This window comes from Mesoplodon mirus (genome assembly GCF_964341445.2).
Source record: "Mesoplodon mirus genome assembly, chromosome: 19".
In the NCBI taxonomy this organism is placed as follows: Eukaryota; Metazoa; Chordata; class Mammalia; order Artiodactyla; family Ziphiidae; genus Mesoplodon; species Mesoplodon mirus.
Window position 1 is genome coordinate 31,055,975 of NC_138995.1, and position 15,661 is coordinate 31,071,635.

A 15,661-nucleotide genomic window follows, 5' to 3' on the forward strand; every position below is an offset into this window, starting at 1 on the left:
GGATAAATATTATATGGTTCTACTTAGAAGAGGTATCTAGAATAGTCACAGTCATAGCGACAGAAGGTACAATAGTGGTTACCAGAGGCTGAGAGGAGGAGGGAGTTGGAAGTTACTGTTCAGTGGGTGTGGTTTCAGTTGGAGATGATAAAGTTGTGGAGGTGGATAGTGGAGATGGCTGCAAAACAGCGTGAATGTACTGAATGCCACTAAGCTGTATGACTAAATATGGTTAAAATAGTAAATTTTACGTTATGTATATTTTATCACGTTAAAAATATTTTTTCAAGCTGTTGAGATTCATCAGAACTGGTCTAGTTTAATTGAAAGACTATTTGGATGCTAGACGTTGAATTCAGTCTTTTTTTTTTTTTAAATCACTGAGATTACCCTTGTCTTCAAGCAATGTAGACCACTATAGTTAACAACACTGTATTGGGTATTTGAAAGTTGCTAAGAGAGTAAAAAAAATTGTCACCATGTGAGGTGATGGATGTTAACTCACTATGATAAATATTTTGCAATTTATATATATATCAAATCATTATGTTGTACACCTAATACTAATACAATGTTATATGTCAGTTATATCTCAGTGAAACTGAGAAAAATTATCACAAAAGAAATGTAGGCCAGTATGGCTTAAAAGCTTTAGAACTCTGAAGTCAGAAAGGATATGGTCTACCATATCTTGAATTGGTAATTAACAGCAAAAACAAAAAATTCTGATTTGGAAAAAAAAAGTTCAAATTTATCTTGGTGTACTGGTGGCCAAATGAGGTCCCATCTCCCAGCATTAGTGGAAAAGCATGACTTTTTTTTAAAGCATGCCTTTTTAGCATTGGTAAGTAAAACACTATATTTACAAAATTTACAAGAACCCTTTGTCTTTTATGATTCCTGTAAATCTCAGTAACCTATATCATTGGTCACATTTACGAATATGGTATCGTGCAAAGAGCAAAAAGCTAAGAGCTGCTGTTTGACCTTGGTTCTTCCTTCTCTTAAACTACCAGCCCACCTCCACACAGACCTTTGTGCCTCACTCAGTGCCCAGCATGTGCCATCCCTGGCCCTCGGCTAATATTTGCTCAACTAGCCAACGATTAAATGAGTTGATAGCATCATAATTTGAGATTGAACTCAAATTGTCCAGGGTAACATTCTCAGTATGAAATATGTTTGTTCCCAACGGAACCTGGCTTTAGAACTGTCATGGTATCTTTCACCCTTTGTGTGTTTTTGATCAGGGATTATCTCTAAATTGAGATCTGGTCACAGGAGAGACTTTAACTCCAAAATGGCACCTGAAAAAGAAATGTCTTCAGAAGTTAACGCATGACTGAAAGGCTGCCGAGCTGAGAAAAAATAATCAGAATGAAAATTAGAGTGTTCACACTCTGAGATGCCATTTTCCCAAAGTGCAGACATTTACAGTTTCACGTGTTCACTGTCTTCTTCCTGGTGGGTCTTTAGATGAGTTACCTAATCTTATATTTCAGCCAAGTAAAGTCTAACCACATTCCTGCATGCCAGCGTGAACCTTTGAAAACCAAAGACAAACTTCACACCCTAAAAAAGCCTCTCTCTCTCCCTTCCACCACAGGTCTCTCCCGTACCCCCACGCAACCACCAGCAAGCGTCAGCCTGTGGACTTCCTTGACCCATTGCGCTAGGCTGCCTCTTTTATTGCATGTTGTGGCAGGAGAGAAGGATTAAATTACCAGGGCTGTCAGGAAGGACAAGCTCTCTGCCATACATTATCATATCACTCGCTTCTTGGGTGAAAGAAAATGCAGTAAATCCCTCAAATACAAAGCAATAAAGACCGCTGGCTTTTACTGTCACGACTGCCACTGCCATTAACAGGCAGTGACAGCGATGTGGCACTCTTAGATGTTGCTTGTATCTTTTCTGACAGTGTGCACGTAAACCTGCCAGTGACATGACATTAGATCACATGACTGTTCAGATTTGATTCTGGTTTCCAGCGCGGCTTTCTTTTCCCATGCGTACAAGTGAGGTGGTATGACTTGCGTCTCTAAAAACAGTTATTTATACAAATACAGGATGGTACTAATGTAGCATATTCCTGAGTGACTTCTTGCAGATTTTTTTTTTTTTTGGTTTAGTGATCTACGTGGATAAAGAAAACAACCAAGCCAAGAGAGACATCTTAAAAGCGATACTACTTAAACAAGAGATGCCTAATAGAAGGTACATTTAAGCATTCTAAATTATCTGGCTGTTTATACAAAGTAGATCTCTGTAGCGTGGTGTGGTGGGGAAAAAAAAGCACAAGATGAGGAAGCAGAACACCTTACTTCCCTGATTCACTCAGTGTCCTTGAATGAGTATGTGACCTCTCTGGATCTCTTTCCTCCTAGAAATATCACAGCCCTGCCTATCATACAGAGTAACTGTAAAGAGCCTATCGTGCTTTACCAACCAAAAGACTGTACAGTGTAGTATATAAAGTATCCCATTGTCAGTCAAGTATAACTGTAAAGCACCTAACAGTGATTGCCAGGAGGGGGCGCTCTGGACTCAATGGCTGGAATATAAATTCTTGTTCTATCACTTACTAGCTGTCTGACCTCTGACAACCACCCAGTGCCTCACTTTCTGCATCTGTAAAATGGAGATAATACAGGGTGGTTGTAAAGATTAAATGAGATGATATGTGTAAGATGGATAGAATAGCGCCTGACACAGAGTAAGTGCACAGTAAGTATTCATTGCCGTCATTATAAGCAGTAGTAATATTATTATTTGTAATAGCTCATCAGCCTTTCATACCAATTTTTACCTCACTAGCACTTTTTAATAGTTCATCATTTCATGTTATTTTTAATGCTTTTTGGGGGCAAACTTGAACAGGACACTTTGCATTTTTGGTCAGTAGAGAAATTATACCCTTTCGAGAAGGAAAAAAACCTGATCTTAATAAGTTCTTGCTGGACTTCCCTGGTGGTGCAGTGGTTAAGAATCTGCTTGCCAGTGCAAGGGACACGGGTTCGAGCCCTGGTCCGGGAAGATCCCACCTGCCGCGGAGCAAGTAAGCCTGTGAGCCACAATACTGAGCCTGTGCTCTAGAGCCCGCGAGCCACAGCTACTGAAGCCCATGTGCCTAGAGCCCATGCTCCACAACAAGAGAAGCCACCGCAATGAGAAGCCTGCTCACCGCACCGAAGAGTAGCCACCACTCACCGCAACTAGAAAAAGCCCGCACGCAGCAACGAGGACCCAACACAGCCATAAATAAATAGACCCAACACAGCCATAAATAAATAAGTAAGTAAGTAAGTAAGTAAGTAAGTAAGTAAGTAAGTAAGTTCCTGCTTTTGAGTGAGCTCCCATCCATGCAGTCTGAGGAGTTATCTAAGTGCTGCCCATCAACCCCTGAGCTGGGGGCTTCGCCAACGCCCCTCTGCTGGCTTGTCCCCGTTGGCCTGGGTGGACCCTTTATCTCCCTATTGTCCTCTTCTCCTTGCCTTTATGGCCCATCAGTGACAAAGCCTCTCACTGCCTCAAACCAGCACTTACCCCTCCCCCACATGAGAAAGAGACTGAGGTTCATCTGTTTCCTAGAGGCCAGGAAGTGAACGTTAACCACATTATATTTTTCAAAAGAGCTTCCAAACTAGCATCTGACCTTCTGTTTCATGAAATGAAACTGAAATTCTTAGCTCTTAGGATCTGACAGTGGCTTTTTCTTTAACTCCTTGAAATACATGTATTATTTCCTTGGATTTTTTTTTTTTTTTTTTTTTTTTTTTTTGAGATACATGGGTCTTTCACTGTTGTGGCCTCTCCCGTTGCGGAGCACAGGCTCTGGACGTGCAGGCCCAGCAGCCATGGCTCACGGGCCCAGCCGCTCCGCGGCATGTGGGATCTTCCCAGACCGGGGCACAAACCTGTGTCGCCTGCATCGGCAGGCGGACTCTCAACCACTGCGCCACCAGGGAAGCCCGATTTTTTCTTTTTTTTTTGGCTGCGTCGTGTCTTAGTTGCAGTATGTGGGATCTTCATTGTGTCACACAGTCTCAGTAGTTGCGGTGTGCGGGCTCTCTAGTTGTGGCATGCGGGCTCAGTAGTTGCAGCACTCAGTCTCAGTAGTTATAGCACGTGGGCTTTCTTGTTGTGGTGTGTGGGCTCCAGAGCACGTGGGCTTAGTTTCCCGGCAGCATGTGGGATCTTCATTCCCCGACCAGGGATCAAACCTGTGTCCCCTGCATTGGAAGGAGGATTCTTAACCACTGGACCACCAGGGAAGTCCCTCCTTGGATCTTGATTCTGAAGAAAGAGTAGGAAAACCCTATTAATTGCCCTGAGGTTCTGTTTTTCCCAGGACGGTAGATAATCACTCAGGTTTTACTTTGTATACTTCAGCTTCTTTCAAGGCCACCTCAAAGACCACCAGCCCCCTGGGGTATCCCAGGTCACTAGTGATTAAACAGCACTGGCCATGTCATCTACTTCTCTGCGGTCAAGAAGCTGGGTCATCACTGCCCAGAACTGAGCTTTAAAAATAAACAAAAGTCCACCGTAGCTATACTGACTCCCACTCTCCCATCACTGTTTCCCTAAAACTGTCTAAATGCCCACAGAGGCACAAATGTTCATGTCATTTTAGACAAGAGGTACTGCAGGTGCAGAGTGACTGGCTCGGGGCTGATGACAGCTGAGGGCTTGGAGCGCCGGCCACGTGCTCCTCGGACTGCCAGGGGAGGGGTGGGGCCATCATGGGAGAATACCCCTGTCCCATTTCTCTCCCTTGACAGTATCATTTTCTTAAGGGGGAAAAAAAAAAGGAGTTTACATTTACATTTTTCCACAACCAAAAGACAACTGTCACTCCAGTGAGTGTTCTCGCCTTTTTTAAGTACTCTGAGGTCACATTACTTGAAGTACCTCCTAGTTTATAAGGATTCATTTTCTCAGACAGTAGCCCCCTTGAACATTGGTGATAACTTATAGAGCCACAGTTAGATAGGTTTGGCCAATCTTCTCTGACACACATAAGATGATGTGCATTGTATAATGAATCCCTTATAGTACCTTTGCATTCTGCCCCATGCTATATTTGCAAATATACAAGCGTCACTTTAAAAGGGAGGCAACACATTGAAATGGGAGTCTGGAAATTATTTATTTGAAGTCATGGTTTTGACACCGACTTAAGGTTCCTTTTTGGTTTCATTTCTTCCCTTTCACAGTGTTCTACTGTACAGATCCAACATAACTATCAGCACTCCAGTAGGTAAAACTCACAGGTGAGCCCTTAGGCTCTTCTATCCTGTTTCATATAAAAACGAACTATTTCAGAATGAGGAAAGAATCAAAAATGCTCAACTAAATGATCTAAGGAGTTTCAGTGCCTTCTGGTTTCCTAAATGACAGCAGGTGACGTTTGAGGTCTAAATCTTGAGGCCCAGCCCAAGGCCTGCCTTCTCCAGTCAACCTTCCCCAAATGAGCCAGCCTTCAACTAGGACTTCCATTTTGCAGTTCATGTAGTAATTCAACAAATATTTATGATCCCTACCTAAGTATCAGGAACTAAAATGCTGAACAAGAGGAAATCTTTGCACTCATGGAGTATACATTCCACTGAGGAAGACAGACAACAAGTAAGTCAACCAATTACATATTACAGTAGGTACTAAGAGAAAGCTGAACAAGCTGCTAAAATGGAAAATAACATAAAGGGAATTCCTGGCGGTCCAGTGGTTAGGACTCCGCAGTACCACTGCCAGGCCCCCGTTCAATCCCTGGTCAGGGAGCTAAGATCCCACAAGCCTTGTAGCGCGGCCAAAAACAAAAAGTAGGAATAAAAAAAGTAATAATAACATGAAGGCAAACCCGAGGAGATGACATTTAAGCTGGTTAGTGAAGCCTCTTCAGCACGTAAAGCAAGGTTTCATCTCTTTGTTTTGGCAGGGTTCAAGGTAAGATAAGATGTGTCTGTGTGTGTCCATGTATGTGTATGTACAGTTTAGCTGAAGCCAAGCTGTAGTTTTTAAATTATTTTAGTGTACCTTCCTCCCTTTAGAGCCTAACTTTAGTTTCTTAATTTTGTATTTGACATCTCATTTTGCTCTCTATAGAATCTAAACCAGAAATATTGCATTTTTTGTTTTTAGCCCTTTCTCTGGCATTTAGAAGGTTTTTTTTTTCTTTTTGTCTCAGAATTCTCATATATTCAGTGGAGGTAATGGTATGCATTTGTAAAGTATATAGATAATTATCCTTAGATATGAGACATTATATAAGGATAACACTTAATATTATTACAATCTTGTAGCCTCCTTATCCTTTCTGTAAGTCTTGTGGGTGTAAAATGTGCGTCAAATATCACTTCTAATTCCTTCTTTTCTAAGTATATTCATTTTAGGACAATATCTTTCATCATCATTCTTCTTGTTTAATGAGTGATACAGTCATGGTATAATTTGGGTGTCTCGGTTTTCAATTGAGACAAGCCTTTCCCATGCATTCTTTTTTTCTCCCCTTAGAAATATAGAAGCTTAAGGAGCTCTACCTAGATTAAAAATAGTAATAATAAAAGAGCAAACATTTACTCAGTGCTTAATGTGTTCCAGGCACCATTTACATGTATCATCTCATCTGATCCTCATAAAGAGCCCAGTGAATCATTACTATTCTACAGATAGGGAAACCGAGATCAGAGAGGTTAAGTAATTTGTACAAGGTCACACAGCTAATTAATAGGAAAGCAGAAATTTGAACCCAGAACGGATGCCCTTAACCATTTAATCTTAATTTCTCTATTTTATGCATCATATAAAATATCCATCTTTCTATTTCCTGATCAGAATTTATTGCTATCGAAAAACAGGGACTTAGTAAAGAAATGAAATGTTGAATACTTTTAGCAACTTATTTTAAAATATTGTCATGTTTACCTGTAAGCATTTGGAAAGGATTTTAATGGTGCATATTTTTCAAGGCATGACATCCCAGAGACTTAGGTTTTTACCTAACAGTGTTATCTAAGAAACAACTTTCTTGTTTTGTTTCTGATTTGGGATGGATAGATTTTGAAAATGGTTAAAATGGTCGTTTACAAGCATTCGTGGTTTAAGCTATGCTGCCAAGACATATCAAAAGAGTACTTAACTGTAAATTCCTGTCATTTGGTCAGTCCAAGTGTGTTTGGCCTCAACACAAGCCACTAATTCAAATCAGTTCCATCAGAACCCTCCAATTATGTCTAAAAGTAAAATAAAACTTGGATGCTATGATTGTAAGTTGAAAGATTGCTGAACTAATACAAACATTTCGTATAGCTATTGGGTAGAGCTACGACATTTAGCTAACATAATTAAGAATATATAGAACACAGTTGGTTAAATTGCTTAGTAGAAACTCCAAAGTTGTGCATTTCTATAGAAAATGTTGCATTTCTGTTGAAAAAGCTGCCCTAACCTCCCTGGTCTTTATTCACTTGATCCTTTTAGCCTTAAAAGTAGACATGTCAAAATATGATCAGATAATGTATAATAGAGTGAACATCTGGTTCTTCTCTTCGCCTAGTAATTTTCTCAGATTCTAGTGATAAATGATAATCAGTGCTTAGAAAAGTGAATTAGTGTTCATGTGAAGTCTGGGTGTGCTATAATAATTCTAATCGTTCATATAATAACTTATATAATTTTCTTTTTATTGGAATAATTGGAAACTGAGATTTCACAGTTTGTGATAAAAACCCATTCAGGAGTTTTGTTTCATTTGTGATTTTTTTTTTTCTCACTTTGTAGTGATGTTCTCTGTTCTTTCCCTTCTCAGCATTCGCTTCACTGTGGTCAGTGACCCTCCAGAGGATGAGCAGGATCTGGAGTGTGAGGACATCGGCATTGCTAACGTTGACCTCGCTGACATATTTCGGGAAGGGAGAGACATCATCGAGCAAAGTATTGATGGTATGGGTGGAAGTATTGCTCAATCTGTACAACCAGCAATCGCTGAAATCCAAATTCTTTATTAAAACCTTCTTTTTGCTGGCTGCAAGGACGTTGAGTCACACACTAGTTGAATCCTTTGCAACTCAAGCTGATGTTTTGTTGAGGCTGGAATTTCTCCCTACATCCCCCCCTTACCCTCCTTCCCTGCCTTCCTTTGAATCAACAGAAATTTAAAAATAATTAATTGCGTTTCTCAAGGAATTATTCATTTTTTTAGTATTGGGGCGGTTGTGGGGGACAAAAATGTGGACATTGGATTTTTTGTAATGTTGTTTATAGAAGCCTCATGCTGTCAACCCTTATTTCAGCTAAGGCATGTTATTCTGAGTGATCATTACAGTGTATTCTGCAAGGCTTCTCTTTACTTCAGTGTTACAGTCCGGTGATATAGTCACTGCAAATACCTGAGTAGTTTTGGTCACTTGCTTCTCATCAGGATTCAGGGAAGAGTTAGGGATTCCTGATAAAAAGTGCTCTTCTAGATTTTCACCTCACCAGGTGTGAGTCCCAACAATGCCTAATTTCTACCCCTTATCCTTATATAACATACTTAGAACATACTGAAGGCACTGTACTTTATGAAATCAAGGCTTTTAAAAATAATAATCAGGGATGGCCTGGGCTGTACAATAAATGAAGAAACGAGGCTGAGTCCTAATCTCATTTCTTAAGTCAGCAAAGCCATCCATCACTGGAAAAATGTACACGGTTTGTTTACTCATTTATTCATGCATTAAATCAACACTTAACTGAGCACCTCTTAAGTGCCAGGCACTCTGCTTACACCATAGTTCAGCTGTGGTTCACATGTCAAGCTGCTTGTCCTGGATGTGTGTCAAGTGCTCAAAAGTCAGGATCAAGCCAAATAATTAACCAAATTAGACCAAGTAACCAAATTAGAAACCTATTCTGGGAAATTTTATAAACTATACATATCACATACATATCACAACTTTGGCAGGCACAGAAGAAAAAGATGAGAGGATTAAAATATGAACCTAAATCCTATTAAAAACACCCAGAACCAAGAGAGTCTGACAAAAATGTTCAAAATTATCTGTGCTTTATATTCTTTATCTTTTCTACAGTCAGTGCTGTTTCAAAAGCCATCTTCTCATTCTGCAAGACCACAAATGATCATATTGGTCTGATAGAGACAGCTATTGTGGCCTTGTTCTGGGAAAGAGTCAGAAAATTAAACGCTGGTAAGGTTAGGTTTTTAATGCGTTGCTCTGTGCCAGACATAGAAGTGAGGCGTTCCAAAGAAGAGGTGAAGGCTCGGCAGTGCGCTGGGGACCATTTGTGCCCCTGCAATCTCCCTGCCTGCTCATTTCTCCACCTAAGTCTTTGTATACTAAGTTTTATTTGAAGGTTTCCTTACAAATTTTCTTGGAATTAAACACACACACATATTAAAAGTTCAAGGAAAACCACAAGCAAAATACATAGGAAACTATATAGACTCATAAGTGCTGTCAAGACTTACAAAGTCCAAAATTCTGGCCTTGAGTCACTAGTAGGTATCACTGTTCACAGAGGGTTGGGGCCTGAATCAGCATCCCATTTGGCCCCCACCACTGAGCTCAGAGAATTATCAAACAGTCTGCCTTTGATACACCACTGAAAGCTGGTGTACCAGAAAAGCCCACAGACGCTCAAAATTTTACATCCACTTTCTTGCAACATCAGTTCATAGACCCTCAAAGCCAATCCATAGACCTTAAGATTCTGGGTCTGCCATTTTAACTTTTTCTAATTTCACATATAATCTATTTTAAATGGAATGTTTTCCTTAGAAAGATAAATAACCATTCCAGGGGACTTCCCTGGCAGTCCAGTGGTTAAGACTTCACCTTCTAATGCAGAGGGTGCAGGTTCAATCCCTGGTCGGGGAGCTAAGATCCCACATGCCTTGTGGCCAAAAAACCAAAACAAAACAGAAGCAATATTGTAACAAATTCAATAAAGACTTTAAAAATGGTCCACATAAAAAAATCTTTAAAAATATATAAATAACCATTTCAAATTATGATCATGTAATTTCTTTACAGTAAGTTGCCATTCTGATATTTGTTAACACGGTATGTTAGAACAAATTCTTCGTTGTCTTATCTTGATCCCTTTTAGACTTTTATTTCCTACTAAGAAATTCTGATTCTGTGGGAATCATTATCTATAGCCTTTCCACTGGGTAAACTTCAGGATTAGATCATTAGTTTTAACTCTACAAGCAATATGTATACATACATACAGTACATCTGAAATGTGTATACACACTCATACACATATGACAAGCTTTGATTTTTAGATTTCTGAGATACCAGTGAACTTTGGACTTCTGTAGAGCTGTTTTCATCTTTTCAACTACTGTTTCAGCTAGGCTCTCTGAAGAAAAATCTGTTGAATGATATTAACACTTTTCTGCTATCTTCTCCCTAGTTTTGGATGCTCGAGCAGATGGTGGAGGTATTGGCAAGCTCAGGGTAACTGTCGAAGCACTCCATGCCCTACGGTCTGTCTACGAGCAATACAGAGATGACTTGGAGGCTTGAAAGAAACTGCTCCAGAGGCATCTCCTACTCCTGAGTAAATGCTCACATGAAAGCACTTAGATAAGATTTTTGTAATTACTCTGGTGTATGTAATCTATAATTCAAGGGAAGCTGGGAGGGAGGAGGCCTGGGTTTGAAGTGTTCAAGTTTTGTATACTTTTTCCATTTGTTTATTTTTCTATTCCCTCCTTCCCATGACTGCCACCCCCTCAGGACTTAAGTTCTCCACAGTGGGCAACACCCTCTCAATAATTTATACCTACATGATAACATGAGAAAGTCTATTTGCATTTTCAACATTTTCTTATGAAGAACTGAAATGCAATTCGCATTTTTATTTTTAATAAGCAAAAAGCATAAATCTTAGAAAACCTATGAAAAAGAAATACTTTTATGTTATCCCTAATTGTCCCACTAAATGGAATGTGTATGATTAGCCTCATTAAGAGTTTTGCACTGTGAAGATTTTATTAGAAGCAATATATGAAAATTACTTGGATAAATGTGTTAATCTTCCTCTTTAAAATGCTAATATCCATTTTATGCACATTAAAGCTCAGTATGCATTTTCTTTGATGCATGCCATTTCTATCAATTAAATATAAAGAATGAGACTTGGCACCAACTTATTAAATTACTGCAAGTTTTTTGGTTTTCTTTCTTAAAAATTACAGTTCTTCTTATTTGTATTGTTTTCATGTATTTGTAATGGTGATATGGGATCCAGGAATGTGTGTATGTAAAGAAGAGACAGATACATGAAATTTACACTTTGAAAACTTAGCTTATGACATAGAAAGAAAATATTAAAAATATGCCTCAAATTCTGATATGCTTAGTTAGACCTGAAAGGAGTATCTTTTTATCATTTTTTAAATTTACATCAAGCTTGTACAATGCTAGGGTGTATCTGGATAACCAGATCCTCGAAAAGCAGCTCAGAAAGTTAATTTTCTAGCTTTTACTCAATCTCACTGAAGGATTTAATTGATATTTTTAATGGAGCTGTGAATCAATGCTGCAAAGGAATTGTCTCTAGAGGTCTAGGATATAATGCATTTCATTTTTTAATTTACTTTTTTATTTGTCATTTTCTTCAAAGGATTTTTATAGGCTGTGGGTTTTCACTGTTTGCAAACAGGCTATGTTCCTTCTTAAGCATATGTAAAGTATTCAGGGAGATAAGTAATTTATTAAAATCTACCTAATTTGCCGTGATATATTAAATCTCTGCTTCAGTGATCACAGACCATTTCATTTAGAGAATTAGGCATTCCCTCTTTGTGTGATTAAAGCTCTGGAAAATGAGTTCTTTGCTCCTATTTGTGAACATTCAAAGCCTGCTAATGGCAAGAAGATGGAATAGATTATGAGACAATTCATTACAGTTCAACAGAAAAAAAAAGCAGCTATAATGCAAAAATGCAAGTATGAATATCTGCATATAGTTTGAACCATCTGTGCTCTAATGGCTTCAATAATGACTCTCGTCTTTAGGAGGCTTTGAAATGACATCCGTACAATATTAATTTGTTGATGTACATTGTGGAACCAGTAGAGTATGATCTGACCACAGAAATCTATAAATTCTGTCTCTACCATTGGGCCTCCCTGTCTGGGGCCTGCCATCTCCAAGAAGAATCTTGCTCTCATCAAACTCTGCAAATCTTCGTAACAACTCATTCCTCTGGAACCTTCTAGAGACCACAAACATCTGCAGACTAAACCTCTCCAATCCTAATAAACAGCCACATGTTTGTTGTCACTTCAGCTGGCTCTGAGCTCATCTTTTTGGCCTCTCTTTCTAGCTTTCTTTGGCTTTAAGCAGTTACAGTGTCATTAAGGCCCGTAATATTCCCTGCAGTAATTTAAAACAGCCGGATTATACCCTGGGATTAACTGAGTGGTTTTTGAGACATTTATTGTGGTATTCTCCCAGGAGGTTTGTATTATTGTTTTAAAACATTACATCCCAAACTAAATACCCTTTCAGCAGGGAGAAGACCAGATTGTGCTGACTTCTTATGATCTTTAAGTGGAAAGGGGAAGTTTTTATTATAAATCTTCTGAGATCTAGTCAACTGTATAGCATGTATACCTCAGCTAACGTTAGAGAATTAGCCACGTTTCTGTCACTTTCATGTGTACCGTAACAGATTATTTAAGATTCCTTTTCTAGTTTTAGAATACTCGGCCTCAAACTACATGAATTTTCACAAAACTCATTTTCATAAGTAGTTGAATAGCTGCTGACACGTTTTGAAGTGGATAAGTGGCCTTGGATGCTTCAAATGGTTTTTGTAATCTGTCCGAGAATAGTTTTTTGTTTTGTCTCGTGTTGACCAGAGTTCGCTGAAAAGTTCCCCACCTTTTAGGATCAAGAGCAATGGTTTTCTCTTGGTGAACTAAGCCTGATCCATTAAGTATGGCTTGGCGCTGGGCAGGGGGCCTGGCCAGACAAATACACCAGTTTAAGGTAAGGCTTGTATGAACTTACAGCTCTTGGTGTAAACGTACACAGTACACTCAGCACTTTTGGGGGCTGAAATGCTTTTAGTTTGGAAATATAAATAGAGATGTGATGTGGTATGTGGGAGAGTGTATTTTACATGTTTTTTTGCCTACTGTAGTAGAAATGTCAAATTCCTAGCCACTGTCATGAGAAGCAGTTGACAAAAATAAGTTTTATGGTTTACAGTGTGGTTTACGTAGAGAACATTTCTCTTCACTCTCAGTTTCAACATGTTTTCTAAATTATCATGGTTTATTGCCGTTTAACTTAAATTAGTTTTTTTTAAGAATAAATAGAGAATATATTTAATCAAATAAAGAACAGCCACGTTGAAATTCTGCTGTTCCTGCCATTCAGTCGTTACCACAAAACACAAATAATTTCTGTGTATTATGAAATGTGGGCTGAGAGCGTTCATGTGATTGGGGAGGTTCTGCGTGCACCCATGCTCCCACAACAAAACATAAGTTGTTTTAGTAATCTGACATCAAGAGCTGTGACAATGAAAACCACTTCTTACACATGTTCTAACAAGAATCCGATTAACATTCCGGTGGATATGGAAAATAACTTTTTTTTTAGTCAAACTGGCACTATTGCTGAATTTAGAATGATTTCCTTATGCTCTAGATAGCAAAATGTGAATCACGTCTGTGAACAAATACGAGAATAAAATGTCATTTTGGGGTAGTACAAAACAACCAAGGGAGAGCTTTGGGGATATAAAATTATGGAGTGATTGACAATACCAGGGTGATCATTCATCCCCAACTACGAGAGTACATTTTAATAAACCACTCATGCCTGAAGGCCTCTGACTACCTTAACAAAGAAAAACTAAATCCATGATTTATTATAGTTTGGGCAACACGCCTAATTAGATCCATGAATGGGAGCAAATGCAGCTTTACATCCCCTTTGTTCAGAACAAAAACAACCTGCAGGTCAACCAGAAAGCTGAAAAGTATCAAAGCTATGGAAACAAGTGTTTTAAAAACTGAAAATACAGAATTAGAAAACATCTCCTCATCCTAGTCTCTTTTATCTTGCAAGATAGAATCTTCACTTCCATTTCAAAATAAAGTACCACCGGTGGACTGCACCTTACAGTCTGACCTGCTGGGAAATTGGGCTCGTGTCCCTGATGCCATTACACCTTTTGTTCTTCCCTTTCGTTTTCCATATACCATTGACTAATTAATATGTTTAAACCTTGTTTCTCCTTCAGTTTTTCTGAAGTAAAATCTGGGTCCCTCTGACTTAGAACATGACCTCTTTTCTATGGCAGATACCTTTGGGCTTTTTCTGCTTTTTGCCCTCTCTCACTCTTTATTGAGATTCACCTTTCTCATCCCCGTAACAGCATCACCTCTCTGTTCATTGAACATCATCAGTTTTCTTTTTAAGTCAAATGTACATCTTGATCTTTATATTTCTGTCATCTATTCTCTTCACACCTATATTCAGCTGCAACATCTCCTCCCACCTGTCTATCCCCCTACTCATTTTTAGTTATTAATTAGTAAAGCACATTTTTTCCTTCTTTTCTTGGTGCTATAACCACTTCTTTAGATACCAGCATCTTTGACAATTTTCCAAATTTGGAAGGTCATCTATGACCTTCCCAAAATGTTCCTTTGTGTTAAGACTTCTCTTAATTTAACATGACAGGGGCACTCTTAGTCAGCCATCATAAAACTAAGGAAACAGCAAGCTAATTTTTGTGTCTTTGCTTCTTTTGTACCTTTTTACAGTGAAGTAACAGAGGCTGAAACTCAGAAAGCTCTCAGGAATCACTGGTAAGGAGCTGAAACATAAGCGGTTTTTAAGAAATTTTAAGGAAATGTATCATTTTAAAATCAAGCTGTATTTTCTGTAAATGTGTTTTGTCGCAGTTTACACGGCCTCATTAACAATAGGGAAAATAAGAGAAATTTTGTAAGAAGACTTAAGAGACTACAATACAACCTAAGGGTTGGGGAGACTTTTCTAACCAAGAGAGGGAAGACAAGCTATAAAACAAGACATAGATGTATTAAATATGTAAACATTAAGGTAGGGTGACAGTTTTAATATCAGACAAAATCTAATCCAACGTGGAAAGCAAGGGACAAAGATTTTATACTGGTAAAGGGAGCAACAGGTCAAAGATGTAGTGAACTTGAGTAAATGTATCTCACAGTATTGCCTCAAAATTCATGAAGCAACAACTGACAGAACTATAGTGACTACATGTTTTTTAATAGTTTAATTCTCAGAGAGTGAGAGATCAAAAAATGAGAAGAATTCTAGAAGATTTGCTTCGTATGATCACTAAACCCAAATGGATATAGAACACGTGCAGAACATTCAAAGAAAAATTAACCGTGTATGCAGCCACAAAGGAAGTCTCAATTTCCAAAGAATCAAAACCTTATAATTTGTTTCTCTGAGCAAAATGCAGTGAAATTAGAAGTCAGTAGTAAAAGGCTAGCTAAAAAATAATTTTATCTAAAAGTTAAAAATACGTGTTATCGTTGTTTGGGGTTCTAATAGGACAAGGGATAACCCACTCTTACATCATAACCAGAAGACAGAAAATCCTACAAACTTCACTTTATGTGTAAGTGAG

At 38.5% G+C, this 15,661-nt stretch overlaps 1 protein-coding gene across 1 annotated transcript in view; it reads left to right on the forward strand.

The window, feature by feature from the left end:
• The window catches only part of RPGRIP1L (RPGRIP1 like), a 99,529-nt gene extending 87,102 nt beyond the window's left edge, over positions 1-12,427 (forward strand). The window contains exons 24-26 of the mRNA XM_082607936.1: positions 2,133-2,217; positions 7,811-7,944; positions 10,426-12,427. Coding sequence (XP_082464062.1) covers positions 2,133-2,217; positions 7,811-7,944; positions 10,426-10,538 — 332 coding nt within the window. The 3' untranslated portion in view covers positions 10,539-12,427. The remainder of the gene's footprint in view (positions 1-2,132; positions 2,218-7,810; positions 7,945-10,425) is intronic.
• The last annotated feature ends 3,234 nt before the right edge of the window (positions 12,428-15,661 follow it).